This window comes from Lentinus tigrinus (assembly GCF_003813185.1).
Source record: "Lentinus tigrinus ALCF2SS1-7 unplaced genomic scaffold L226scaffold_30, whole genome shotgun sequence".
NCBI classification, from domain to species: domain Eukaryota; kingdom Fungi; phylum Basidiomycota; class Agaricomycetes; order Polyporales; family Polyporaceae; genus Lentinus; species Lentinus tigrinus.
In genome coordinates this window covers 195,036-217,789 of record NW_027137939.1, presented here as the reverse complement: position 1 = coordinate 217,789, position 22,754 = coordinate 195,036, and the positions used below count along the sequence as shown (strand labels likewise).

Sequence of the window (22,754 nt, the reverse complement as noted above, 5' to 3'; positions counted from 1 at the left end):
ACTCAAATAAGTAACAATATTAAGGAACACGTATGCATTGGGGACATAGTCGACTAGTCATTGAACCTCTTTATTGTACATCTCAGGCTTGAGAACTGCGTCTGCTTTTACGACTTAGACATGTCCGGCAACGGCCAACGGCCTGTACTCCTCCTCCAGGAACTTGATATCCTCCTCGGTCAGCTTCAAGTCGAGCGCCGCAAGCAGGTCCGCCAGCTTCTCGAGGCTCGTCGTCCCGACAATAGGCGCAGTGACCCCGGGCTTCGACAGGATCCAGGCGAGGGAGATCTGCGCCATGCTCACGCCCTTGCGCTTCGAAAGCTCTTCGACGCTATGACGAGAGGTACGTCAGATGCTCAAACGATGTTTCAGGCAGTGGGGCACACACCGGTTCCTGATAAGTGGGACAACGTCGTTCTTGTGGCGGGCCATCATCCTGCGATACGAATTGGTATCAGTCTAAACCCGTGAGCGAGAGCGGAGCAGCGAGGCTCGCCTGTCAGAGTTCTCTCGGGTCGAGTCTTCGCCAACGGGACGCGTAAGCAGACCGCGACCGAGAGGCGACCATGGGATAGATCCAACACCGAACATCTACAGGAACCAATGTGAGAAGGCGGCACCGAAGAGTGGAGGGACGACGAACCTTCAGCGTCGGGAACATCTCGCGCTCTTCTTCGCGGTAGATGAGGCTGTAGTGATTTTGCATGGAGATGAACGGGGTAAGCTTGTTGTTGATAGCGTAGTCTGCGCATCCATGAGTCGCATTCAAAGGATGTCGCATGCAATAGAACACGCACTCTGCATCTGATGGACTGAATAAGACTGAAGTCAGTATAATCCGCCACAGTTGGATGCGGCTCAGAAGATCGACTCACACTGGTAGGCATGGCACGAGCTCATGCCGATGTACCGAACGTAGCCTGCCTTGACGACGTCATGCAGGGCTTGCATCTGCGAACATAGTCAGCTTCACACATGTCGATGAGCCCAGCGTTACGGACCGTCTCCTCGATAGGCGTCGTATAGTCGAAGCGATGGCCTAAGCCCCTGAAGGTTAGTACGAGGCTGCGCACAGCGTTTGGGGAGACTAACACTGCAAGACGTCGATGTAGTCTAACTGCAGCCGCTTGAGGCTGTCTTTTACAGAGTCAAAGATATGCTGCAGACAAATCGGATGCGGTGAGGGACGTGAACCGAGGCAAACGAGGCGCAACGCACCTTGCGGTTGAGACCGTGCTGGTTGATGATCCCGACCTCTTCGGGGTTCGGCGGGATGTGCACCCCAATGTCCTTCGAGACCGGGAAGTAAACCTTGATAACGTTTCATCATCAGTTACCAAATGTATGACCCCGGATGCGGCACCACGGCACCTTCGTCAAGATGACGAGCTCGTCGCGAGGCAGATTGTACTGCTTGATCGCCTTCCCAATGATGATCTCGGACTGTCCGTTCGAGTACACCTGCAGATCGTACACATCAGCATCTCCTGTCATCCACAGTGTCAGTTTACTCACGTTTGAAGTGTCAAACGTTGTGATCCCATGGTCATACCTATAAATCATGGGGATAAGCAATGCGACGTCGTGGAGTCATAAACAGACGTACGCAAATTTGATGTGCTTAACGGACTCCTCTTCGGGGAGAACCCAAGCCGCCCAGCGAGGATCGCCATACGACATGCATCCCAGGATGATCCTCGACACCTTAAGGCCAGAGTTTCCCAGGCGCACTAAGCCAATTCTTCTGGTCAGTAGGGTGTGCAGAGCGATACAAACCTTGGAGTACGTACCATAGGTCATATTCTTGCTAGCCATGGTATTTGATGTTCAACGGACCTGAGGCTTGAGGTCCAGGGTCGTCGCGGCGGCTGAGTCGGCGTGAGCGACAACTGTGATCACTGTCCGTCGCACGGGGGGTATGGATTTAAGTATCTCGGTGCTCAGTGTCACCTGCATCCCCCAGAATAGCATAGGACCCCATCCGCTGAGTAAACTTCAGTGGCCGGCGCACACACCGCAAGGTTTGCGTTGTCTCTCCTGATCCATAGTCCGATCGGCCAATCCGTTCTCCGTTCGCTCAACGATGTTGAAAACTTGGTTGAGGCCTAGGACTACGATAGTTCATGGAGCTTGAGACATGTTGAGGGTATGAATGCATGCTATTCCATTCTTCCTATCCTTTTCTGTTTCTAGATAGGCGGTGGAACGTCCGAGGGACCATGAAGGTAGTCAGGAAGCAAAGTCGACTTCAGTGTAAGCCGCGGCCCGGGGCACTCCGCTGGGTACAGGCTTAGCGCGCGCCCAAAGGCTCGCTCGAGTCGTCCTCATCATCATCCTCTTCCTCCTCCTCTTACTTCAATTCTTGCAGCTTACCTGCCCGAGTCTTTCAACTTATCCAGCTCATTGAACTTGGCTTGTACCGTGAATTAATTTGATACAACGTCACTAACTTCAGCGACTTCCTCAATTTCTCTGCTTCTTGCCCTAGATGCGTCGGACGCATTCGTGAGTGTATGCTAATGCTCGTTCGATTGTCCACCTCTAACGTAACCCGATGGGTTCCATCGGCTTATACGGCTCCTCGAGATACTTGACCTCCTCCTCGGACAACTCGACGTCGAGACCACCTGCCACGTATTTGCTCAGTAAGATACGTTCCCGCATCCGGCGGAGTGTCCTTGAAGGCTTACCGATAATATCCTGAAGGTTATTCAAGCTCGTCGTGCCGATGATGGGCGCGGTCACACCTGGCTTCGTCAGGATCCAGGCGATGGCGATCTGCGCCATGCTGACACCTTTCTTCTTCGCGATCTCCTCGACACTGAAGTCACGACAAAGAGCATCGGGTGAGTCTACTGAGTTTCAGTCTCGATATAAATGGGTACTAACCGAGAAACGATGGTCGCAGTAGACTCGTTTTTGTACCGCCCGATAAACCTGTAGTTCCACGTCGTGCATCAGCGAAGGGATTTGTGAAAGCGAATTGCGTGAAGGGAAGCAGAACTGACCAGTCAGTGCTGCCGCGCTTGGATGCCTGGTCGATGGGCCTTGTCAGAAGACCGCGGGCCAGCGGCGACCACGGGATCGACCCGACACCGAAGAGCTTCAGCGTAGGGAACATCTCCCGCTCCTCCTCGCGGTACACCAAGCTGTAGTGGTTCTGCATCGAGATGAAGGGCGTCAAGTTGTGCGTGATCGCGTAGTCTGAGAGCGTTGAGCATGGTGAGCAATGATCCACGTTTGAACAGGCCGAGTCACTCACTCTGCATCTGGTGGACTACAGCATAGGAACATATGTCAGTTAGGCGTAGGCTGCTCGGGAGGCGCGTAAAAGGCTTACATTGGTATGCATAGCAGGAGCTCATTCCAATGTAGCGAACCCATCCCGCCTTGACGACGTCATGCAGGGCTTGCATCTAGGATAGGCGGTACGTCAAGAGGGGTGTTACCATCACGCAGACATGAGCCTTACGGTCTCCTCGATGGGTGTGGTGTAATCGAACCGGTGACCTGTCGGCATAGTTAGCTCTGCGTCGCTCCTGTAGCCCACCTTCACTTACACTGAAGGACGTCGATGTAGTCCAGCTGCAAGCGCTTCAAGCTCGCCTTCACCGAGTCGAAAATATGCTACCGCATATAGATCAGACTAAGCAGCTCCGCTTGCCAAGTGACGCATACAGTCTACTTACCTTCCGGTTCAACCCATGCTGGTTGATGATACCGACATCTGCGGGACTCTTGCCTTGTGCGACGAGGTTCGTGCTAGTGTCACTCGGGACCGCGTTGTAGACCTACGCCGACTACAAGTCATTATGTGCGCTTGATAAGGTCCGCACGGTCATACCTTCGTCATGATTACAAGCTCCTCACGCGGGAGCTTGAGCTCCTTGATCGCTTTCCCGAGGATGACTTCGGACAGCCCGTTCGAGTAGACCTGCCGTAGTTATCCGAGGTGAGCAAGTCACGAGGACGCCCGCAGCCGCCGATGCGGGGGCAGTGTGCACTGACATTCGCAGTATCGAAGGTCTGGATTCCGTGCTCGTATCTGCGGGGTGTGTGTGAGTTCATGTCTGACTTGAATATCTGCGACGATGCACCGTGACTTGCGCGAATTTTATGTGCTTAATCGCTTCCTCCTCGCCAAGAACCCAATCTTGCCAGTCCGAGCTTCCGTACTGCATCGTCCCGAGGATGATCTTCGAAACCTTCAGTCCGGACGAACCGAGCCGCACTAGCAATAGTTGTACGATTGGTTCTAGCTCGGGAGAGTGCGCCGACATAAATCTTACCATAGGGGATCTTCGTGGAAGCCATCTCGTCTTTTACTGCTGGCCGTGAATGAGAGATGAAATGGTAGAAAGAAGGATGTGGAAACGATGCTGGAAACCCGCCGTATATATACGACGACCCACCAGAGATGCCGACGGCGACAGCGATTCCCACGACTAGTATAGCTATGTCATACTTGACCACATTGCTAACGTTAAGTCGTCACTATCTGATCAACGGTCGATTCTGCACCTTCTTCGCTGCCACAGTCTCAATTACAAATGCGTCGCGGACATGCAGTGGGTTAAAGAGATTAGCGAGATACTAACGCTTGAATATTGCAAAGACAGCAGGCGGATACTAGTAACGCCAATAGTAACACCCTGACAGCTAAGTGCTAACAGCTCAGAAGTGCCCGGTGATAGCCATGGGCTTGTACGGCTCCTCGAGGTACTTGACTTCCTCTTCAGTAAGCTCGACATCTAGACCACCTGTGACATCCACATGAGCAAACTCAACAATCGGCGAGAGGGCGGCAAAGCTTACCCAGGATGTCCTCCAGGTTTGTAAGGCTCGTCGTGCCAACAATGGGCGCAGTGACGTGAGGTTTCGAGAGGATCCAGGCGATCGCGATCTTAGCCATGCTAACGTTTTTCTTCTTCGCAAGCTCTTCTACACTGCAAGCAGGAACGGATCACATCAAGGGTCATAACCTCGGAAAATACGCTATTGAGTACTCACCGAGACACGATGTCAACAGTAGACTCGTTCTTATACCGGCCAATGAACCTGTGTTTAGCAAGGCCCGAATCTCAGTAGGAACAAATCATTGAGAGTGAGGGTGATTACGCACCAGTCAACGTTCCCTCGCTTCGACTCAGCACCGAGGGGACGCGTGAGAAGGCCACGGGCCAGCGGGGACCACGGGATCGACCCAACGCCAAACATCTTCAGCGTCGGGAACATCTCGCGTTCTTCCTCTCGGTAGACCAAGCTGTAGTGGTTCTGCATGGAGATGAAGGGCGTGAGGTTGTGCGTGATCGCGTAGTCTAGGTTCATGAATAAGCCTCCGAAGCGTGAGCAGCTCACCGACCGACACTCACTTTGCATCTGGTGGACTGGGCGACATAAGGTGACGGTCAATCGGGTGTAAGCGAGGACCCTGCCAGTAGGCGCACTCACACTGGTAGGCGAAGCACGAGCTCATCCCGATATAGCGGACGTAGCCGGCCTTGACGATGTCGTGGAGCGCTTGCATCTGCAGCGAGAGTTGATCAGAGGGATCCCACCAGGCAGCCCAACACAGCATACCGTCTCCTCGATGGGTGTGGTGTAGTCGAAGCGATGGCCTACGAGAGAAGTGAGTGACAGTCAACGACGCAGGGATCGCGAGATCGAACGACATACACTGTAGCACGTCGATGTAATCCAGCTGCAATCGCTGTAGGCTCGCCTTCACCGAGTCGAAGATGTGCTGAAGTGCGCACTTCATCAATGCCAAGCTGGACGGTGAGGGAGGGAGTTGTATACCTTGCGGTTCAACCCGAGCTGGTTTATGATGCCAACGTCTTGCGGGTTCTTACCCGTCGCAACGATGTTGAGACCCGAATCGCTGGGAACCGGAAGACAAAGCTGTCTCGCAGCGAGATCAGCATACAGGAATCTGAGCGTACAAAATGTTGCTGACCTTCGTCAAGATCACGAGCTCCTCGCGGGGGAGGTTGAGCTTTTTGATTGCATTCCCGAGGATCTTCTCCGAGTCTCCGTTGGAGTACACCTGTACATAGACGGCGCGTCAGGTACTTGCGGCTGGCAACAATTAGTTTGCAACCTCACATTTGCAGTATCGAAGGTCGTGATACCATGATCGTAGCTACCAGACCACACAAATATCAGCATCTAGACAGGGGCAACCTATGCAGAAGAGAGATATGTATACGCACGCGAACTTGATGTGCTTCAAAGCTTCTTCTTCACCTAGAACCCAAGGCTGCCATTGTGTATTGCCGTACTGCATGGTCCCGAGTATGATCCTCGACACTTTCAGGCCCGAGTTGCCCAGGCGGACTGCGCAAAAATAAGGCCGCGTCAGACAGCTGAGAGCACTCACGACAGTCCCCTGACTGACCATACGTCATCTTCTTGTTCGACATGGCGCTTGCTTGGTTCGGCGCGAACGGACTGAGTATTGAATGTGAGGGGTTTGGTAACGAGACCGCATGGGGCACGTACGCGCGCGCTATATATACCGGATGGAACGTCGTGCGCGGACGGCCAACCCACAATGATCCCGAGCGGGAATGCTGTTAGCCTGGTCCAGAGTTGTTTAGGGAGACGATACAACGTCATTGCCAGGAGCTGGGCGGCCTACTTACCTGCTATGTTCGACCTGATAAGTGATAACCTCCTATAATTTCCGGTCGGTGATCGAAACAGGTGTGATGTCATTACCGCTCGGAGACTCTGAAGTATGCATCGAAAAGCCTGGATTTTGCACCTTCGCATGCAACGGAGGCAAAAACCCGCATATATCTCAACACAGGCGAACATATACGGTTGTGACATCTTCAGTGGCGAGGTTATCTTTGCCCATGCAGGACAGAAGGGCGAGGGGCTATTTGCTGTCAGTTCATTCGGTGAGTAATCATTTGTTGACTGCGGGGACAGTCTTTACCAGGACATACCGAAAGCACAATAAAATGCTTGCTTTCCTACATCCAGCAGCACTTCTCGAATACAGCGGTGGTAATGGCAGTGGTGGTAGTAAGAGGGTCGGGTTCGCCTCGGCAAGAGTCGGGTGCTGCAGCTCTAGACGCTTGGTCGGCGCTCGTGGCCACGACTCGCTGCAATACTCCAACTGCCACCTTCGCGACCTCTGGTACATGAACAGTGAGTAGAAATGTTTCTCGAAGACTTCAGCTTACACTGCTGTGTCCGAGATGTAGGCGAGCTCGCGGAGTCCGAAACGGCAAGTAAGGAATGTCAGTGAAAGTAAGCATGTATTAAGAGTCCGTATAGTAAATGTCCATGCAACGCTACGAGTTGCTATGTCTTCCTCCTCCCCCTCGGAATCTCAACACTCTCGCGACATTAGCAGCAGCAGAGTACATTCACATTCACATCCACATGTCTGCCGGGTCCGTTCAGCGATGGGCACCACGTCGTAGCTTCTAGTAACAAACGACTGGACTACGACTCTAGACGTCGGTTCTGGGAAGGTGGGCCAGGATGTCCGCAGTGTTGACGCCGCTGAAGACCTCGTAATCCGCATCAACCTCGCATAGCGTGTTGTTCGCCGGGAGCTGTCAACAAAGAGAAACAAGTTGAGTAACTATGTGGGTCCGGTCCACTACCCTCGCGTACGAGCTACTCACTGTTCCGTTAGCGAAGTATGCTGCAGTGATGTCGTTGAGACAAGTCGACGGCTCTGCAACAGTGATGTGCTAACGTCAACCGTTCACACAGCGTTTCAGTCGCTCGTTGCGTGTGCGAAGATGCGCAGATGGCACGTACCCCGAAGCCGTTCTGGCGAACGAGCACCGCATCCTTTCCGAGAAGACGCGCGACCGTCTCAGCCCCTGGGAGCGGCGTGATTGGGTCGAACTGCAATGTATGCAAGCTGGTGTTAGCACGACGGTGAGTGTCGCAGAATGACTAGCCTGGACTGACGAGGTTCGACAATACCAAGATCTTGTTCGCGAGTGTCTTGTTGAACGGGCCGTGGTACCTCTCGACGGACCGGACGGGCCAGAACGAACATCGGTAAAACGCAACGGGCCAGGTCGAGCCGACTATGTACGCAGGTCACCGGTAGTCAGTCGCGCAAGTTCACTTTCACTTGAGAAGACGGCGAGGGGAGAAAGTATTCAATACTCACCGAGGTGTGACACGTTCTGGGCAGCCGGGATGATACCTTTGAAGACCTGTTCCATCGTCGTGCCTCGCAAATCGACACTATCGGCGCAGTAGATAGCGCTTCCAGTGAACGACGGGCTGTCGTTGGGCTGAGAGCCGCGCTTGACCAGCCTACGGGCCCGGATGTTGTCAGTAGGAGCTTCCGCGGAGCCTTCTCAATCAACGTACGGGCTGCGATCAATAAGCTGCCTAGACCTCCTGCGAAGGGTCGCATTGGCCGGAGCTTCCCCATTGACGATCTGCACCATCTGAGGGTACTCCTCGTTCATCAAGTTAGACCAGTCTGCCGGGAAATACATCTCGCCGAATAGCACGTCTGCTGAGTATTAGTGCTTGAAATCTCGCATAATGGGCACCACTCACTCCGGATGGCTCCTGATGTCATAGGGACAGACGCGTTGAGCTTCGTGGCATCATACGCGGTCTTCATCAATGCCTGGAGCTTGGCGTCGATGTCGAGGGGCCCGTCACCCTCTGAGGCGGCGGCGCATCCACTCGGACCAGAGAGCGCGCACCCGGTGATGATGGCCTTGTAAATGGTATCTGTGGATATGAGTTGGCTCGGCATTGACTATATTCCGACAATAAATCGATGAGTACCTTGCGAGTGACGGAGAGAGCGCAGAAAGAGTATCTCACCAAGGACGGCTCTTGCGTGGCAAACACGATCGGGTCGAAAACTCCGTCGAGAACAACTCTTCCGACGCGCTGTTTCATAAGTCAGCCTTCAATACCCAGACCGTACAGCCTCCTTCCTACCTCCGGGAACACTGAGTCGCATGAATGTTAGCTACAGTAGCCGACTCGAGAATAGCATACTACTCACTGTTGACGAGCCAAGAGCCGATGAGAGTCCCATACGACGTGCCAATGTAGTTGATCGGAGCGTCAGGTCCATCGAGCGCGTTCGCGATCGAGACTATATCGCGCACCGCCGCGGCCGTCCCAATGTACTTGAGGAACTTGCCGCTTGGTGATTGCATGCACTTCTGGGCAAGTTGTTCGTACTTCTTCTGCATGATTGGAGCTTGTGCGAGAAGTGCGTTGATGTCGGCCGGGTCAGTGAAGTTGCCAGTCTCTTCAATACCGGTGAGCTCGATCGTGCCATTGAAGAAGGCGGTGTACTCTGCGAAATCGTCGAAGCAGAAGACCTCACCGGGTCTGCAGGGCGGAGGTGTAAGCGGTTTCCATCAAAGGCGCGACGGAGAGATGAAAGCACTGACACGGTAAGGTTACCCACACCTCGCGGATCCCAACTGATGACATCGTACACGCCGCCGCTGAACCCGAGCAGCAGGTCCTTGAGTTCGTTGACGACTTCGAGCCCCGAGCCTCCAGGGCCACCTGCCAGCCGCAGAGAGGCAGTAAGCTTCTCATCGCATCCAAGGTAGCCTGAGGGCGACTGACCGGGGTTAAAGACCACAGATCCACGCCGCTCCCCAGTCGCGTTCGCTTTGATGAGGGCCAATCGCGCCTTCCCGACTGAGGGATCTTGGTAGTCTAGCGGGACTTCGAGGAACCCGCAGGAGAGCGAGGTGTCGCTCACGACCGAGGGGTCGCATGAACCCCACTGGATCTGAGGGCCGCCCTGCGAAAGCAGTGGCTAATTAGTCTTATAAGCAAATGCATTGGGGCGACCTACATGATGCGACGAAGCCATGCAAGACACAGTACTTGCGAAGGATAGAGCGAGGACGACCAGCTTGTAGTACTCCATTGTCCGGTCCGGTAGATGGGAGTTGGCTTCTGAAGACCTCGAGATCGACAACCCTTATATTTGCTTCTAAGTCTGCTCAGGCTCTCCACGACGTTCACGGAAGAATACACACAGGCGTGTATCTCCGAGCGTCAGGCTTGATATTGCCGGCTACCCGTGCTCCTGGGCTGCGCGCTGGCACCGTGTGAGCCCATCGATGACAATAGATCAGCGCATGCGGGCCTTGGTCGACGGTAAGTATATGTCGTATTGGGCGGTGTGCAACGCTTGATTAGCTGGTAAGCGCACTGTTTTTCAGACGTGCACACCCAATGGTGCAGCTGCCGACTAGTGCCGCTCGAGCTGCGCCATTGAAAGCAATGCACGAAGTGACAGGTCCAGGCGGCTCGTTCTGCGGCTGGGCAGAGACGCCGCTGCGGCGGGCAATGCTACTGGTTTGACCTCCTCCAGTGGCGGTCAGTGCACGCCGTCTACGGCGATGAATAAGAACTCGACTTATGCTGCGCGAGGCACGGAAGCGGAGCTGCGTAGTAGGCACGACGTACTTGGAAAGCCCCAGCACAGCTCATTCCCCACCTGAATATCGTATGAATCCATGGAAGAAAGATAAGTCGACGCAAAAGCGGTCCACGTTGCACAGGTTGAGAGTCGGGTATGTCGGTGTTCCTGACGGTGGACCGGTCGCATCTTGCGCCGGGGGTAAATCGTCGTCCGTTACTTAGTGCGGCTGAGTCTGCAGGAACTTGATGTTTGAAGCATGAAGCGCCATGGCTGCTGCATGACTGATACGACCAGCCGGAGGAGGCACATCAGGGGAGGAGAAGGGAGAATGTAGTACCAGCTTGAAGCTGAGGATAGAACCTCGGTTAGACGGTGCTTAATTCCCATCATACAAAGCATAATAAAGCCTGCTTAAGCCTAGTAATCGTCGACCTTAACTCCGATTGTAGTTGACTGTGATTATCGAGACTCCGATCACAGTGTACCTTTATCGTACTCAACTCCGATTCTTACAGACCAAGATCGTAATAAACTCCGATCGCAACAATGACCACGAAGGGTGAGTTATGCTTGCGATGAGAGTCTTGCTCCTACACACCATGGACAAAGAGCACGCTTGCTGCGGCCAGTTTGCCTGCGATGATCATGGTTTGGACGCAGGTGGTTTGGATGATCAGCACGGGGAAGAATAGGAAGAGAAACTCGCGGCGCAATGATAGGAGTCGTAGTGCAGGGGTCCATTCTATTCGATATCTATCAGGACGTCTGCATACTATTCTGGGAGCGAGAGACGTACCTCAAAAAGGCTCATGCGAGTGCATGGATGACGACGGAGGAGTACGATGGAAGGGTCGTGCGGAAGCCATGAGCGGAGCCCTCACGGAGATCATGCGCACCTTGAATGAGCGACATGGCAACCAACATGTCTGCAAGTGAGCACTGCGCCGATACTGCGTCTCAATATGTTCGTGATACCACTATTCAATTTGAAGCTATAGCGTTCCGAGATTAGACAGTCAGTTACATATAATGTCCACGTAAAGTCCAGATAGTCCGAAGTGATCCTCCCCGACGACCTACGTCTTGATTCCGCCTCATGAACGCTTAGCGCCGGTGTGGATGGCAATCGCGCCACGCTGAGGAACAGTTGCGGTGAACGAGCCACCCGAAACCGTGAACCTAGCATCAAGTCAGTCTACCGTGCAATGATACGGAAGAAACTACTCACGTGGAACCGCTGCACTGTCCGTTCGACAGCTGGCCCTTGATCACGTCGCAGTAGGTCCCGTCCGGAAGGGACGTCTTGAACGTCGCAGACCACGCCGAGTCCTCGTTGTTGATAGCAACGAAGCCAAGAGATCCTACGCATCCATTCAAGTCAGTCTTCACGCTGCACTTCCAAGAGCCACAAGCTCGTAGACTCACCACGACCGAACGCGATCCTCTGCGAGTCAGGCGCGACCCAGTTCGTCATAGGCGCAGTGCCGACGGTGTTCCGGAACTTGACCATGCCGGCGATCTCCTGCCAGCGGTGCTGACAGATGAAACCGCTGCCCTGGTTGCAGTTACCGGACCCACCGTTCGGAGGGCCCGCGTCGGCGTTGGAGAAGCTGTAGCTGGAGAGCACCGTGGGCGTGCCGTAGGGGTGGGCGAGAGAAAAGATGGAAGCGAGCGTGTAGGCGTTCGATGGCGAGGTGCTCGTCAGCGTCCCTGAGCTCTGTTCCATTCGTCAGCGACCCGTCAATGCACAGAGCACGTGGCAAGTACCCTCTCGGAGTCGTGGTTCGCGACGAAGACATTCGCTTGAGATCCGGGCACCCAACCTGCAAGAGAATGTCAGCAATGGCGTCTGGTTGGATGTCACAGCAGAATACTCGACATACCTCGGTTGTCGAGATCCTTCAGGTCGGATAGGTTCGACTTCCCTGTGAAGGCGTCCCGGAGGGCATCCATGAAACGGAATCTGCGAGTAAGGTCAGTCAATCACCCCCGCAGGTACCACGGAGCGCTGACGTACTCTTGCACATCACCTGCATTCCAGGGTCAGCACACCTCACCGAATCGTGACGAGAGCGTGGACATACCTGTCTGGGTGTATTCGTTCGGGGTCACAGGTTGGCCGCCCCCATAGACAACCTCCTGAGTAATGTAGAGCGTCTTGCCGTTCGTGTTCAAACGTGAGAGGATGTTAGAGATGTCGGCCACTGGCATGTCTAAACGTGTCTCATGAGCACAAGGTTGCATGGAAGATCAGTTATGATTGGCACCACTCACGCTTCGCTGCATCAAGTCGGAGACCGTCGACGCCGAGGCTGAGGAGGTCGTTGCCGTACTGAGCCACCCGGCTTCGTACGTACTCGGTGTCCGTCGCGAGGCTAGGGGATCAGGCAGCTTTAGTTCGAAGGGTTGGCTCGTATGAAGGACGAGCGCGACGTACTCGGCGAGACCTGCGAGCTCGCATGTCTGGATCTCAGAAGCGCTGTTCCAGTTGTTGATGCCGTGGCGACAGGTATGGAAGTCCTGGTTCTGGTAGATACCAGGATAGTTGTACTTCGTGAACGAGGAGCCGGCGGTGCCAGAGCCGGAGTCGAGGCCGGCCATATGGTTCCAGATAGTGTCTACGAGGAAGACCGATGTGAATGAGGATACTGCTACAACATGGCCACACACGTTACTCACCGACGATGACACTGACACCGGCATTGTGGCAAGCATTGACCATGTTCTGGAACTGCTCACGGTTACCATGCTTGGACGTGAGCTGGTAGGACACGGCTTGGTAGTCGGTCCACCACTGGTCGCCACTGATGCTCTCTTGCGGCGGGTTCACTGACGTTCGCGGTCGATAAGCTCGGAGACGCCACAGCCCGGACCGAGGTCATTGCGAGACGCACCTTGGACGAAACCATACCCCGCAGGCCCGATGAAGTTCTGGCATTCAGCTGCGACGCTGTCCCAGTTCCACTCGAACATCTCGATGATGACGGGCTTGCTGCCTGTCGGCGCACGTCCGAAGTGGCGGGCCTTTGTTCCGTTGCCGGAGCCGTGGCGGTGCCCTGAAGCAGCGACCGGGGAGGAGAGGGCCGTCGCGACGGCAACGAAGAGAGCGAGCTTAGACCAGGTAGACATCGGGTGTAAGCCAAGCTAGTTCGTCGTGAAAGACTAAGGAGCGGGTGTCAGAAAGAGTGTGAGGAGGGAGGTGGGCAGAAGAAACCTGGTGAGACCACGTCAAGTAGGCGGCTTTTGTAGCCGTCGCCCTGCCGTCGCGTGCGCCAGAATATTGAATTGACGCGGGTAAGCTATTTAGGTCTAGACCTGGTGGGCATGGAACCCCAAAAGACAAACATTGAATCAGCACCGAGACTCGTGAAGGATGGGAGAAACGCGTGCTCACAGATACTCCGAATGAAGTCGTTCTGGCAGTCTTCTTCCACCCAGCATGTCCCGAATATCCCTAAGTACCTCCCAAAGCCATCTTGCTGTTGAAATTGTTTGCACTAAGGCTGTATTGCTGAAACATCTTCTCCAAGAGTCGCTTGGGCTGGCGCGACGATCTGTTGGAATGCTAGATGTGAATGATGATGATGGTGGAAGGACAAGATGCACGGACGGCAAGTTCATTCAGTAAATGCGATTAGATTAGATTAGATCACCGCTACACTTACATACTTGGACCTTCTTACCCTTCGCCGCGACCACCACCTCTGACTGTAATTTGCCTGCGAAGCTAGCTACCTTGTAGTTTCCATGACTTCTCGAAACTCACACAGCATAAACTTCGGGGTTCATACGAATTCGCGAAGGCTTCTTAATCCAGACATGTGGCAACTCTCATGTGAGGCTGAGCTTGTGACCGCGACGCTTGCTTGCCTCACGCTTATTCACTCGCACCCAACGCCGACATAGAATGCCCTCAGAACAACCTGTCTTGCGCGCATTTTACGACTCCGGCCCACCGACTGAGAGTTCGGATCACACGACGCTCGTCGTCATACATGGGTTGATGTGGCATGGTGGTGAGCAATAGGATTCTTCCCATGTTGACTTCACAGTTCCCTTACATGCCATGGGCCACAGCCAACTTCAAGAAGTTGCTCCCGCTCGCCGCCGAACACAACGCCCGTGTCATCGCCCTCAATCGGCGTGATTACCCAGGGTCCGCGCCCTATTCTGAAGCAGAGCGAGCTGTCCTAGCGCGTGTCGCAGCAGCATCGCCCGACTCTCTCTCCGTTCTTGAGGAGGCTAGAGAGTTCATGCGCGAACGTGGAAGAGAGGTGTACGATTACCTCCTACATCTCGTGAAGTGCGACAGAATCCCGCCTATTCAGGGGGTTGGTCAGAATGCCAAGGGCGGCATCGTGCTCGCCGGTTGGTCGCTCGGTGCGATATGGTCCCTGGCGTTCATCGTACACGCCTCGTCTTTCAGTTCCTTGGAAGTCGATTTGAGCGTCGATTTGAGCAAGTACGTGCGGCGAGTGGTTCTGCACGGTGAGCGTCACCCTATGTTCTGACGTCCATGTCTCATTGCTGACGATGCGAACAGATTGCGCGTTTGGGTTCTTCTTGTACCCGCCCCCTTCGCAGACCTACCATCCGCTATGGGATAGCGCTGTGCCTCTTGAGAAGCGCGCCCAACGCTTCCACGAGTGGGCTGCTGCGTACTTCCCGCACGGAGACCCAGTCGAAGCCGACACACTCGTTCTTTACGACGACCCGGAAGGTTCATCGTCGCTGAAGAACATGACTCCTGAGGAGCTTGCAGAGTCTACTCACGAGCCTCCAGGACACATACCCGACGGAAGTGATATGCTCACGGCGAAACTTTGCGCGACGCACGGTCTCTACGAAGAACTAAAGGACGCAGCATTCCACCCGTCTTCTGCGAGCGGAGAGGGTGAATTGCGAGACCCTTGGCGAGACGTGGAGCTGAGAGTCGTATGGTGCGACCAATCTATTTGGGGTATACCCTGGGTGGCCAAGAACATAGCCGCTGAGCTTGAAGAGAGCAAGCGGACACGGACGGATACCAGCAGGGTGTCTCTCGTTCGGTTGCGAGGTGCAAATCACTTCGTGAGTAAGATTCAGATCATCTTGGCAGTCACAGGAGACTCATTTGCCGTGTCTACAGGCTCATTGGGATCTGCCGGAGAAGGTACTGCGTGGTTTCCTCCAAAACGACGCGGAGGTGTGAATATTAGATGTCGCTGTAGCCCGATGCTGTTGACAGTTCCTCTTCCTCTCCATCGTGGTCGTATACTGCTGTCTAATTCGAACAAGAGCCACCACGTCGTGTATTTACTTGTCCTCCCTGACTGACAGCGAGTCGAGAACAAGTCCAGAGTCATGAGGAGGAGGAAGAACCGTGTTCGGACAGTCCGCTTAATATTAGATATCAGGCTCATATGAGCCAGGAGTACACGGAAAGGGCATGCGAACTTATCAAGCAGCATGTCGACCCGCCGCAATAGTGTACCAGGCAAGCGGCCTATCGGTCTGCGAGAGACGTGAAATGGTGTGGAAGTAAGGTAATAAGTTTTCTTACATACTAGTTACTTACTACAGTAAGCAATTTGACAACGTAAGCAGCTCATCGTGAGCGCTTCGGCTTCTCGACTCTTGACTTCGACCTCGTCGGAGCCCTCCTCGCCGCCTGTCCCCTCCGCCTCCTGCTCGTCGTCAATCATGGCAAGCCCACCTACAAAGCAATCAATACTTCATCTCTATCACTCCATGCTCCGCACCTCGCAGTCGTTCAGCTCGTACAACTTCAGACATTATTTCGTCCGCCGGACAAAGGAGATGTTCCGCGACATACAGGTATGCCAGACCGTCGACGGGCCATCACGCATGAAGCTGACCTTTTTGAAATGCAGAAGGAGACTGACCAAGCGAAGCTCGCCGCGTTTTACGAAGAGAAGGCGAAAGAGCTTGCCGTGCTGAAGCGCAGCGCCATCGTCAACCAGCTGTACGGCGGGTGGAAGCTCGTCGTGGAGGATCAGAAGCCGGCGAGGGAGCGGTCAGACTCATAGGGCTCAGGAATATGGATAGGATAGAAGGTGTGTTATGTTCGTTGGTGCCGTTCATACCTACACGGCCGACGTGGGCTCGATGCAGCACCCGAGTAGGACCGCAATGCGATTGTTTCCATACATCTATCCTCCGGTTATCTTGCACACCAGTCGTCCAAGAATTCGACATACCGCTGCTCACGCCAGGTCTCCTGGGGTAGACGGTCAGTTTGTTCATCTCAGGCACGGTGGACACTGGCGATTCGCGATTATGCTTTGCGAGATTCATGTTCTTCAGCGCAGGCGGATACTCTTCCGCCGCCGCCATGCAAGATGCACCTACCACGCTGTTCAGAATCATCTCCGGGGACGTAGGGATGGCACACAACACCCCTCTGCGCGGCATGCGATTCGTATGCGCGGCGTTGATGCAAAGTCGAACGTGACGAATTCCGTACTGGCCTGCTGAGGGTATGAGCTGCCTTCCATGTTGTCTTGAGCCATTCGCGTGCACTTCACTCGATATCCCCGACGATTGACGATGAATCGCTTGTACCGCATTTCGTCCCCGCCCGAACACCATTCGGAGTGGGTGTGGGGGTGTAACAGAGGCGCCATGCCGCCCGAGGTTTGTCACCAGTGTTCAAGTACCCCGCCCGAGCTCTGTCGATCTACTCAGAGATGCCTGCTCTTTCTCGGTCTCCGAGTGGCTGCGACGAGATATCAAATTATCGAACCTTCAGCGGGGTCAATGGTTGGCTGGTGCCGCGTAGGTCGCCACCTTCTGCTGCGTCGGCTTGGCCGACTACCTGGGGATACCCCCACCTCTAGATCCGTTGAATGGATGTGGGCGCCGGGATCTCCTCATTGACGTCGTAAGGCGAGCATATATATAAAGGCGAGACAGAGGCAAGCATCATCATCGTCCACACCGCTCTACATCCATTGCTATTCTTCGATCTAGTTCAGCCGAGCTGCTTGCCATGTCTAACAAGATGGAGTACGGTACGCGAGCTTCCCAACCTGTCTCCTTAGGCGTGTATGCTGACATGCAATCATTCATCCAGTTCGCCTCGGAAACTCTGGTCTGAAGGTGTCCAAGGTCATCCTGGGCTGCATGTCCTATGGCGATCCGAAATGGGCCGATTGGCTCGTCGGTGAGGAGGAAGCTCTCAAGCACATCAAGTTTGCGTACGTGACGTCCCGGCGGTCGGTACTGAGAGCAGGGGCTGACATGTGGACAGTTACGACCATGGTGTTACGACCTTCGACACCTCTGATGTGCATACGCTTGCTCATGCTGTTGTGACGATCGCTGACGTGCGAGCTTGAATTCCTGCAGACGTACTCTAACGGACTTTCAGAAGTCATCCTAGGGAGCGCAATAAAGAAGCTGAGCCTCCCTCGCGAAGAGCTCGTGATCATGACAAAGGTATATTGCGGTTATTATGTGCTGGCAGTACTTTACTCAAGTGCATCCAGGTGTACTTCCCGGTCGCTTCTGACACCGGCATCCATACCTACTTCCATGATCCTCAAGAGCTCGGTATCATCAATCAGCTTGGCCTCAATCGCAAGGTATGTAAGGACATTCTGAGTTTTCATAGCATCCTTTGAGTGTGCTGCCTAGCATATCTTCGACGCCGTGAAGGCCAGCCTGAAGCGCCTCCAGCTCGACTACATTGACGTCCTCCAGTGTAAGTTGCTCTGGATTCTTGACCCCGTCCGCCGCCCTCTGATAGTTCGCATCTCGCAGGCCACCGCTTTGATACGGAGACACCGATCGAGGAGACGATGCGCGCCTTGCACGATGTCGTCAAGGCGGGCTACGTACGGTACATCGGCATGAGTTCCTGCTATGCCTATCAATGTGCGTCACGTCCGTCGACGAGCTTCGTGCCTCCGCGCTGACGTCCAGCTTCCGGTACATACGGCAGTCCACCAGCTGCAAAGTACGCTGCTCGCCAGCGAGGCTATAGTCACTGACTGACGACGTTGAGCGCAGACTATGCCATTACCCACAACCTGACGCCGTTCATCTCGATGCAGAACCACTATTCGCTCCTCTATCGGGAAGAGGAACGCGAGATGTTCCCCACCCTCAAGCTCTTCGGCGTGGGCTCTATTCCGTGGTCTCCCCTCGCCCGCGGACTCCTCACCCGGCCTGTCGACACCCAGTCTACTAGAGGCAACACGGACCTGTATGTCATGGCTCCTAGGCGAAAGATCTGTACTGATCGACGTTGTCATACAGCGGCGTCACCTTGTACAACAACCAGGCAACTGTCGACATCGTCAACCGGTACGGTCTCGTATCTTCGTATGTATATATGGCACTAATCCACGGAGCATAGTGTCGAAGAGGTGGCGAAGAAGAAGGGCGTCAGCATGGCGCAAGTGGCCATCGCATGGATCCTAGCCAAGCCTGGTGTTGTCGCCCCTGTCATCGGCGCGACGAAGCTGTCGAACCTGGAGGACACGCTTGGTACGCATCTCTTCTGCTGATGACGATTGTCTAGCATTTATACCTGTGCCTGCTCTAGCCGGGGTGCACGTCAAGTTGACCGAGGATGAGATCAAGTATCTAGAGGAGCCATACCAACCGGTCGCCGTCGTGGGTCATTGAGCAGAACAAGATCGTCTGTCACGTTTGCATGGGTGGACTCTGAAGTTCAATCATCTGCATGGTCTATATAACCCTCCTTGTCGTTGGAGGAGTAGGAAGTGCGCTCGTATTCTTTTCCATTCAATGCGTCTTTTCCGATGAGAAAAATGTACGGCATTCTCCCGGCTCGACTCGAGTAAAGCGACGCGACTCGCTCTCTCCCGATCGGAATATGCGTGTGGGGAAATATGCGGAAGACGCGTCATGCACTGGCCAAGAGGGCACGCGATCGTGGCACGCTTCGGGGTTACGAGTGGCTTAACTCAGCATCATAACTCAGTGCCAGCGCGCGCACTCGAAGCACAGTGCCCCTCTTGCCTCGTATTCATTCCAGGCAAGTCAGATGGTGGCAAATTCCGGCACTCTTGTCATCGAGTACACGCTTCGCCAGGTACATAAAGGGGTAGGCCGCGCTGTTGCTAAGCATCGCTCCTCTGCCCATCCACCAGTCGCTCGACATGTCGAACAAGATGGAATATGGTGGGCATACTGTCTCAGTCGTCCTCCTGTATATACATTGACATGGTATAAACTCGTCAGTTCGTCTCGGTAACTCTGGCCTCAAGGTGTCTAAGGTCATCCTTGGGTGCATGTCCTATGGCGACCCGGAATGGGCCAAGTGGGTCGTCGGCGAGGAGGAAGCTCTAAAACACATCAAGTATGCGTAAGTAGGACCTTCTCGTAATTGCTCCCCGGTTGCATCTGAGGGCTGACATGCCGACAGCTATGATCACGGCATCACGACTTTCGACACAGCCGATGTACGTCTCCTGCTCGTGCTGCTGATACCGGCGTACTGAAGACGCGACCTCCGCTTCGCAGACTTACTCAAACGGCCTTTCTGAGGTGATACTGGGGAACGCGATCAAGAAGCTTGGCCTTCCTCGCGAGGAACTCGTGATTATGACCAAGGTATCGTCTAGACTGCTGACTTGCTGGCCTACGTGGTACTGAGGTTCATTCAGTTGTACTTTATGGTCGCACATGAGACTAAGACCGACACCTGGTTCGCAAACCCTCAAGATCTCGGCATCATCAACCAGCTCGGTCTGAACCGAAAGGTACGTACTTGGATCTCAACTCATCGGAGATGCCGACGTTTGGTGTGCAGCATATCTTCGACGGCGTGAAGGCCAGTCTGAAGCGTCTTCAGCTCGATTATGTCGACGTGCTCATGTGTGAGCCTCATGCATTCTTTCGCAACTCAGCAGTCTACTAATCCTGCGCATCTGGCAGGCCATCGCTTCGACAAGGATACTCCGATTGAGGAAACGGTGCGTGGGATATTTTTTTGTGCTTTTGAGTCGCATACACTGACCCCCATTTGAACATATCTCGTCTAGATGCAAGCCCTGCACGACGTCGTCAAGGCCGGTTACGCCCGGTATATCGGCATGAGTTCTTGCTATGCCTATCAGTGTACGTGAGGTCCACGCTGTCTGCAGGGAACCCACTGACTTCGATCGCGCAGTCCACCAGATGCAGAGTATGTCGTTTGCTTACCGAATGGTGACGTGAACAACGATTGACATAGATCGGCAGACTATGCCATCACACACAACCTTACCCCGTTCATCTCGATGCAGAACCACTATTCGCTCCTCTATCGCGAAGAGGAACGCGAGATGTTCCCCACACTCAAGCTCTTCGGCGTTGGTTCTATTCCCTGGTCTCCTCTCGCCCGCGGACTCCTCACGCGTCCGGCTGACGCGCAGTCTACGAGGGGAGGCAGTGACATGTACGTCTTTGGTCGCTACAGTCCTCATGGTCGTTCCGCCTAACCTGATCTTCGTTGCATAGCGGCTTGACCATGTACAAGAACCAAGCGACGGTCGACATCATCAATCGGTATGTACTCATGTATAGACGCTTACATGATACGACTTGTTTATCTCTGGCGATACAGCGTCGAGGAGGTGGCAAAGAAAAAGGGAATCAGCATGGCGCAGGTTGCCCTTGCGTGGGTTATGGCGAAGCCGGGCGTCGTCGGCCCGGTTATTGGGGCGACGAAGTTGTCAAGCTTGGAAGACACACTTGGTACGCCTGCCTTCACCATCCTCGAAGATATTCGTGACCATGTTCAACGTTTTCGTAGCTGGGTTGCACGTCAAGCTGACCGAGGACGAAATCAAGTACCTGGAGGAGCCGTATCAGCCTGTGCCCATCGCCGGCCATTAGATATTCGTTGACGTTTGGTTGTCTTTGCCTTTTGTCCTTTTGATCAGGGATATTCGGTACGAAGTATATCGTGGTTGTTTTGCCATTCTTCAACTTTGAGCCACTCCGTCCTTTGATCCGAAAGACATTGTGCTATAGCCACTGGACACCCAAGCTATAAAGCCACGTCAAATTTGCCCTACACCATCGACTTCTCGCCCTGCAATCCACCTCTCCTTGGCTGTTACCACTCCCTTCTACTCTCGCATGACATGTCGTCCGTCTGCCCTTCGCTACCACTCGATGTGATTCACAACATCGCTACCCTGGCCGACCATGCCGACCTTCCTCCCCTGCTGCTCACGAATCGACATATCAACGAGCTGTTGACCCCCATTTTGTACTCCATCGTTGACCTCGGGGCTTGGGACAACATCGCGATGTGTGTACGCACGCTGCACACCCCTCCCAAGCATTCCATATATGGTCGCAACCTCGCCGGGCTTGTGCGGACGTTCGAGCTCCGCAAACCCCTCACACGTCTTCCTTACTATATATCGACGTGTCGCCTTGCGAAGGACCTCAATGAATCCGCCGGCCGGATGCACCAACTGCGACGCTTCTCATCAGGCATACACCTTGGTCCGGAACCGTCAGAGATCTTGTACACCTTCGTGTCGGGGAGCTTCCCATATCTGCGGGCGATCAAGATGCATATCGGCGACATAACTCCAGACGTGCTCAGAGGTTTGAACCAGAGCGAGACAGGAGAGTTGGTGCTGGTCGCACCTCCCTCCTTACATGACCTCGAACTTGAGCTTCCGGCGCATTTGGACAGCGTTCATTCGGCGTTGGTGCGGACTCTACTTAGGACAAGCAGTAGGATGCTACGTTCGCTCTCATTGAAGACGAGCCATCATCCGACGCCCGAGCTCTGGTCCTCAGTACTGCCACAACAAGGGACGTTCCCTGCGCTTGAGACCTTAGAGATCCATGGTAACGCTCTCGCCCACCCGACCATAGCTCAAGCCGAGGACGTTCATTCTCTGAAGATCATCGACTATTGGGACGCGCAACACGTTCCCCCTCCGAACCTATTCCCGAACTTGAGGGCGCTCTCGAGCCCGCGAGAGCTGCTGTCTTTCTTCCTTCCAGAGGAAGCTTCGGAGCATCACCGGCCTCTCGAGACGATCTGCATTGACAACATATCACCGGAACGGTCAGCCGACGGGTATCCTGGACGGAAAACTGTGCCATTTTGGCCAGAGCTCCTCCCCATATTCTCGCACCTACCGTCTTCGGGGGTCCCTGTAAAGAGTGTGAGCTTTGGAATCGAGTGCCTCACAGACACCGCAATGGAGTTCATTCGGAATAACCTACGAGACTTGGAGCACTTGGCCATCTACCTCCCTCTGAAGTGGCGTCAAGATACCGTGAGTCCTATCCCCTGACATACATGGCAGGTCTCTGAGGAATAATTGTAGGAATTACCCTGCCAGATTGTCATAGACTTGCTGTTGTA

The 22,754-nt window shown here is 54.3% G+C and overlaps 10 protein-coding genes across 10 annotated transcripts; 5 read left to right on the top strand and 5 right to left on the bottom strand.

Moving 5' to 3' along the window:
* Nucleotides 1–26: 26 nt before the first annotated feature.
* L226DRAFT_538185 (Aldo/keto reductase) lies at nucleotides 27–2,232 on the bottom strand. The gene is made up of 13 exons (XM_067681443.1): nucleotides 1,791–2,232; nucleotides 1,607–1,730; nucleotides 1,516–1,552; nucleotides 1,372–1,461; nucleotides 1,219–1,311; nucleotides 1,093–1,159; nucleotides 1,002–1,039; nucleotides 876–951; nucleotides 798–812; nucleotides 644–744; nucleotides 497–591; nucleotides 389–436; nucleotides 27–331 (listed from the first exon to the last, which is right to left on the bottom strand). The coding sequence occupies exons 1-13, from the start codon at nucleotides 1,813–1,815 to the stop codon at nucleotides 115–117; spliced, it is 1,026 nt and encodes a 341-aa protein (XP_067531891.1). The 5' UTR covers nucleotides 1,816–2,232; the 3' UTR covers nucleotides 27–114.
* A 303-nt stretch (nucleotides 2,233–2,535) lies between these two features.
* L226DRAFT_538184 (aryl-alcohol dehydrogenase) lies at nucleotides 2,536–4,099 on the bottom strand. The gene is made up of 11 exons (XM_067681442.1): nucleotides 4,009–4,099; nucleotides 3,845–3,934; nucleotides 3,690–3,791; nucleotides 3,561–3,627; nucleotides 3,473–3,510; nucleotides 3,341–3,416; nucleotides 3,263–3,277; nucleotides 3,009–3,204; nucleotides 2,890–2,937; nucleotides 2,691–2,821; nucleotides 2,536–2,627 (listed from the first exon to the last, which is right to left on the bottom strand). The coding sequence occupies exons 1-11, from the start codon at nucleotides 4,066–4,068 to the stop codon at nucleotides 2,542–2,544; spliced, it is 909 nt and encodes a 302-aa protein (XP_067531890.1). The 5' UTR covers nucleotides 4,069–4,099; the 3' UTR covers nucleotides 2,536–2,541.
* Nucleotides 4,100–4,674: 575 nt separating this feature from the next.
* On the bottom strand, nucleotides 4,675–6,422 carry L226DRAFT_574072 (aryl-alcohol dehydrogenase; the record flags this gene model as incomplete). The annotated part of the gene is made up of 13 exons (XM_067684970.1): nucleotides 4,675–4,760; nucleotides 4,816–4,946; nucleotides 5,011–5,058; nucleotides 5,123–5,318; nucleotides 5,373–5,387; nucleotides 5,452–5,527; nucleotides 5,581–5,618; nucleotides 5,677–5,743; nucleotides 5,800–5,901; nucleotides 5,957–6,046; nucleotides 6,106–6,142; nucleotides 6,213–6,336; nucleotides 6,398–6,422. The coding sequence occupies 13 exons, from the start codon at nucleotides 6,420–6,422 to the stop codon at nucleotides 4,675–4,677; spliced, it is 1,035 nt and encodes a 344-aa protein (XP_067531889.1).
* Nucleotides 6,423–7,466: 1,044 nt separating this feature from the next.
* On the bottom strand, nucleotides 7,467–9,901 carry L226DRAFT_525419 (alpha/beta-hydrolase; the record flags this gene model as incomplete). The annotated part of the gene is made up of 12 exons (XM_067678971.1): nucleotides 7,467–7,571; nucleotides 7,644–7,712; nucleotides 7,783–7,872; nucleotides 7,939–8,060; nucleotides 8,147–8,295; nucleotides 8,353–8,500; nucleotides 8,548–8,755; nucleotides 8,824–8,892; nucleotides 8,944–8,954; nucleotides 9,011–9,345; nucleotides 9,408–9,772; nucleotides 9,827–9,901. The coding sequence occupies 12 exons, from the start codon at nucleotides 9,899–9,901 to the stop codon at nucleotides 7,467–7,469; spliced, it is 1,746 nt and encodes a 581-aa protein (XP_067531888.1).
* Nucleotides 9,902–11,453: 1,552 nt separating this feature from the next.
* L226DRAFT_538179 (glycoside hydrolase family 13 protein) lies at nucleotides 11,454–13,986 on the bottom strand. Its single transcript, XM_067681441.1, has 13 exons — nucleotides 13,797–13,986; nucleotides 13,617–13,717; nucleotides 13,297–13,564; nucleotides 13,082–13,231; nucleotides 12,840–13,020; nucleotides 12,677–12,777; nucleotides 12,487–12,615; nucleotides 12,420–12,432; nucleotides 12,286–12,365; nucleotides 12,170–12,225; nucleotides 11,828–12,119; nucleotides 11,631–11,763; nucleotides 11,454–11,581 (listed from the first exon to the last, which is right to left on the bottom strand). The coding sequence occupies exons 3-13, from the start codon at nucleotides 13,529–13,531 to the stop codon at nucleotides 11,497–11,499; spliced, it is 1,455 nt and encodes a 484-aa protein (XP_067531887.1). The 5' UTR covers nucleotides 13,532–13,564; nucleotides 13,617–13,717; nucleotides 13,797–13,986; the 3' UTR covers nucleotides 11,454–11,496.
* A 111-nt stretch (nucleotides 13,987–14,097) lies between these two features.
* L226DRAFT_491832 (uncharacterized protein) lies at nucleotides 14,098–15,823 on the top strand. The gene is made up of 4 exons (XM_067677373.1): nucleotides 14,098–14,418; nucleotides 14,480–14,890; nucleotides 14,946–15,472; nucleotides 15,531–15,823. The coding sequence occupies exons 1-4, from the start codon at nucleotides 14,310–14,312 to the stop codon at nucleotides 15,591–15,593; spliced, it is 1,110 nt and encodes a 369-aa protein (XP_067531886.1). The 5' UTR covers nucleotides 14,098–14,309; the 3' UTR covers nucleotides 15,594–15,823.
* Nucleotides 15,824–16,084: 261 nt separating this feature from the next.
* Nucleotides 16,085–16,431, top strand: L226DRAFT_468906 (uncharacterized protein; the record flags this gene model as incomplete). The annotated part of the gene is made up of 2 exons (XM_067676169.1): nucleotides 16,085–16,219; nucleotides 16,276–16,431. The coding sequence occupies 2 exons, from the start codon at nucleotides 16,085–16,087 to the stop codon at nucleotides 16,429–16,431; spliced, it is 291 nt and encodes a 96-aa protein (XP_067531885.1).
* A 762-nt stretch (nucleotides 16,432–17,193) lies between these two features.
* Nucleotides 17,194–19,227, top strand: L226DRAFT_206673 (oxidoreductase). The gene is made up of 12 exons (XM_067672873.1): nucleotides 17,194–17,415; nucleotides 17,478–17,601; nucleotides 17,655–17,691; nucleotides 17,753–17,842; nucleotides 17,893–17,988; nucleotides 18,041–18,107; nucleotides 18,167–18,280; nucleotides 18,348–18,362; nucleotides 18,416–18,611; nucleotides 18,665–18,712; nucleotides 18,765–18,895; nucleotides 18,954–19,227. Exons 1-12 carry the CDS (start codon nucleotides 17,394–17,396, stop codon nucleotides 19,034–19,036), a joined length of 1,023 nt encoding a protein of 340 aa, XP_067531884.1. The 5' UTR covers nucleotides 17,194–17,393; the 3' UTR covers nucleotides 19,037–19,227.
* A 39-nt stretch (nucleotides 19,228–19,266) lies between these two features.
* Nucleotides 19,267–21,379, top strand: L226DRAFT_206618 (Aldo/keto reductase). Its single transcript, XM_067672872.1, has 13 exons — nucleotides 19,267–19,555; nucleotides 19,616–19,739; nucleotides 19,800–19,836; nucleotides 19,898–19,987; nucleotides 20,041–20,136; nucleotides 20,187–20,253; nucleotides 20,312–20,349; nucleotides 20,419–20,494; nucleotides 20,547–20,561; nucleotides 20,618–20,813; nucleotides 20,876–20,923; nucleotides 20,982–21,112; nucleotides 21,171–21,379. Exons 1-13 carry the CDS (start codon nucleotides 19,534–19,536, stop codon nucleotides 21,251–21,253), a joined length of 1,023 nt encoding a protein of 340 aa, XP_067531883.1. The 5' UTR covers nucleotides 19,267–19,533; the 3' UTR covers nucleotides 21,254–21,379.
* Nucleotides 21,380–21,504: 125 nt separating this feature from the next.
* L226DRAFT_574066 (uncharacterized protein) lies at nucleotides 21,505–22,683 on the top strand (the record flags this gene model as incomplete). Its single annotated transcript, XM_067684969.1, has 1 exon — nucleotides 21,505–22,683. One exon carries the CDS (start codon nucleotides 21,505–21,507, stop codon nucleotides 22,681–22,683), a length of 1,179 nt encoding a protein of 392 aa, XP_067531882.1.
* Between the last annotated feature and the right edge of the window lie 71 nt (nucleotides 22,684–22,754).

Coding starts and splice junctions, on each gene's coding strand:
- L226DRAFT_538185 (XM_067681443.1), bottom strand. CDS start 1,815: ATGGCTAGCAAGAATATGACCTATG. Junction 1,040..1,092: donor CTACATCGACGTCTTGCAGT/GTTAGTCTCCCC, acceptor TCAGGGGCTTAG/GCCATCGCTTCGACTATACG. Junction 592..643: donor AGATGTTCCCGACGCTGAAG/GTTCGTCGTCCC, acceptor TGGTTCCTGTAG/ATGTTCGGTGTTGGATCTAT.
- L226DRAFT_206673 (XM_067672873.1), top strand. CDS start 17,394: ATGTCTAACAAGATGGAGTACG. Junction 17,602..17,654: donor CTCAAGCACATCAAGTTTGC/GTACGTGACGTC, acceptor ACATGTGGACAG/TTACGACCATGGTGTTACGA. Junction 18,896..18,953: donor GAACCTGGAGGACACGCTTG/GTACGCATCTCT, acceptor TGCCTGCTCTAG/CCGGGGTGCACGTCAAGTTG.
- L226DRAFT_538184 (XM_067681442.1), bottom strand. CDS start 4,068: ATGAACTCACACACACCCCGCAGATACGAGCACGGAATCCAGACCTTC. Junction 3,628..3,689: donor AGCATGGGTTGAACCGGAAG/GTAAGTAGACTG, acceptor TATATGCGGTAG/CATATTTTCGACTCGGTGAA. Junction 3,511..3,560: donor CTACATCGACGTCCTTCAGT/GTAAGTGAAGGT, acceptor CTATGCCGACAG/GTCACCGGTTCGATTACACC.
- L226DRAFT_491832 (XM_067677373.1), top strand. CDS start 14,310: ATGCCCTCAGAACAACCTGTCTTGCGCGCATTTTACGACTCCGGCCCA. Junction 14,419..14,479: donor TGGGTTGATGTGGCATGGTG/GTGAGCAATAGG, acceptor CATGGGCCACAG/CCAACTTCAAGAAGTTGCTC. Junction 14,891..14,945: donor GCGGCGAGTGGTTCTGCACG/GTGAGCGTCACC, acceptor CGATGCGAACAG/ATTGCGCGTTTGGGTTCTTC.
- L226DRAFT_206618 (XM_067672872.1), top strand. CDS start 19,534: ATGTCGAACAAGATGGAATATG. Junction 19,740..19,799: donor CTAAAACACATCAAGTATGC/GTAAGTAGGACC, acceptor ACATGCCGACAG/CTATGATCACGGCATCACGA. Junction 20,924..20,981: donor ACGGTCGACATCATCAATCG/GTATGTACTCAT, acceptor CTGGCGATACAG/CGTCGAGGAGGTGGCAAAGA.
- L226DRAFT_538179 (XM_067681441.1), bottom strand. CDS start 13,531: ATGTCTACCTGGTCTAAGCTCGCTCTCTTCGTTGCCGTCGCGACGGCC. Junction 12,616..12,676: donor CCGACTTGATGCAGCGAAGC/GTGAGTGGTGCC, acceptor AGACACGTTTAG/ACATGCCAGTGGCCGACATC. Junction 12,226..12,285: donor GAAGGATCTCGACAACCGAG/GTATGTCGAGTA, acceptor ATTCTCTTGCAG/GTTGGGTGCCCGGATCTCAA.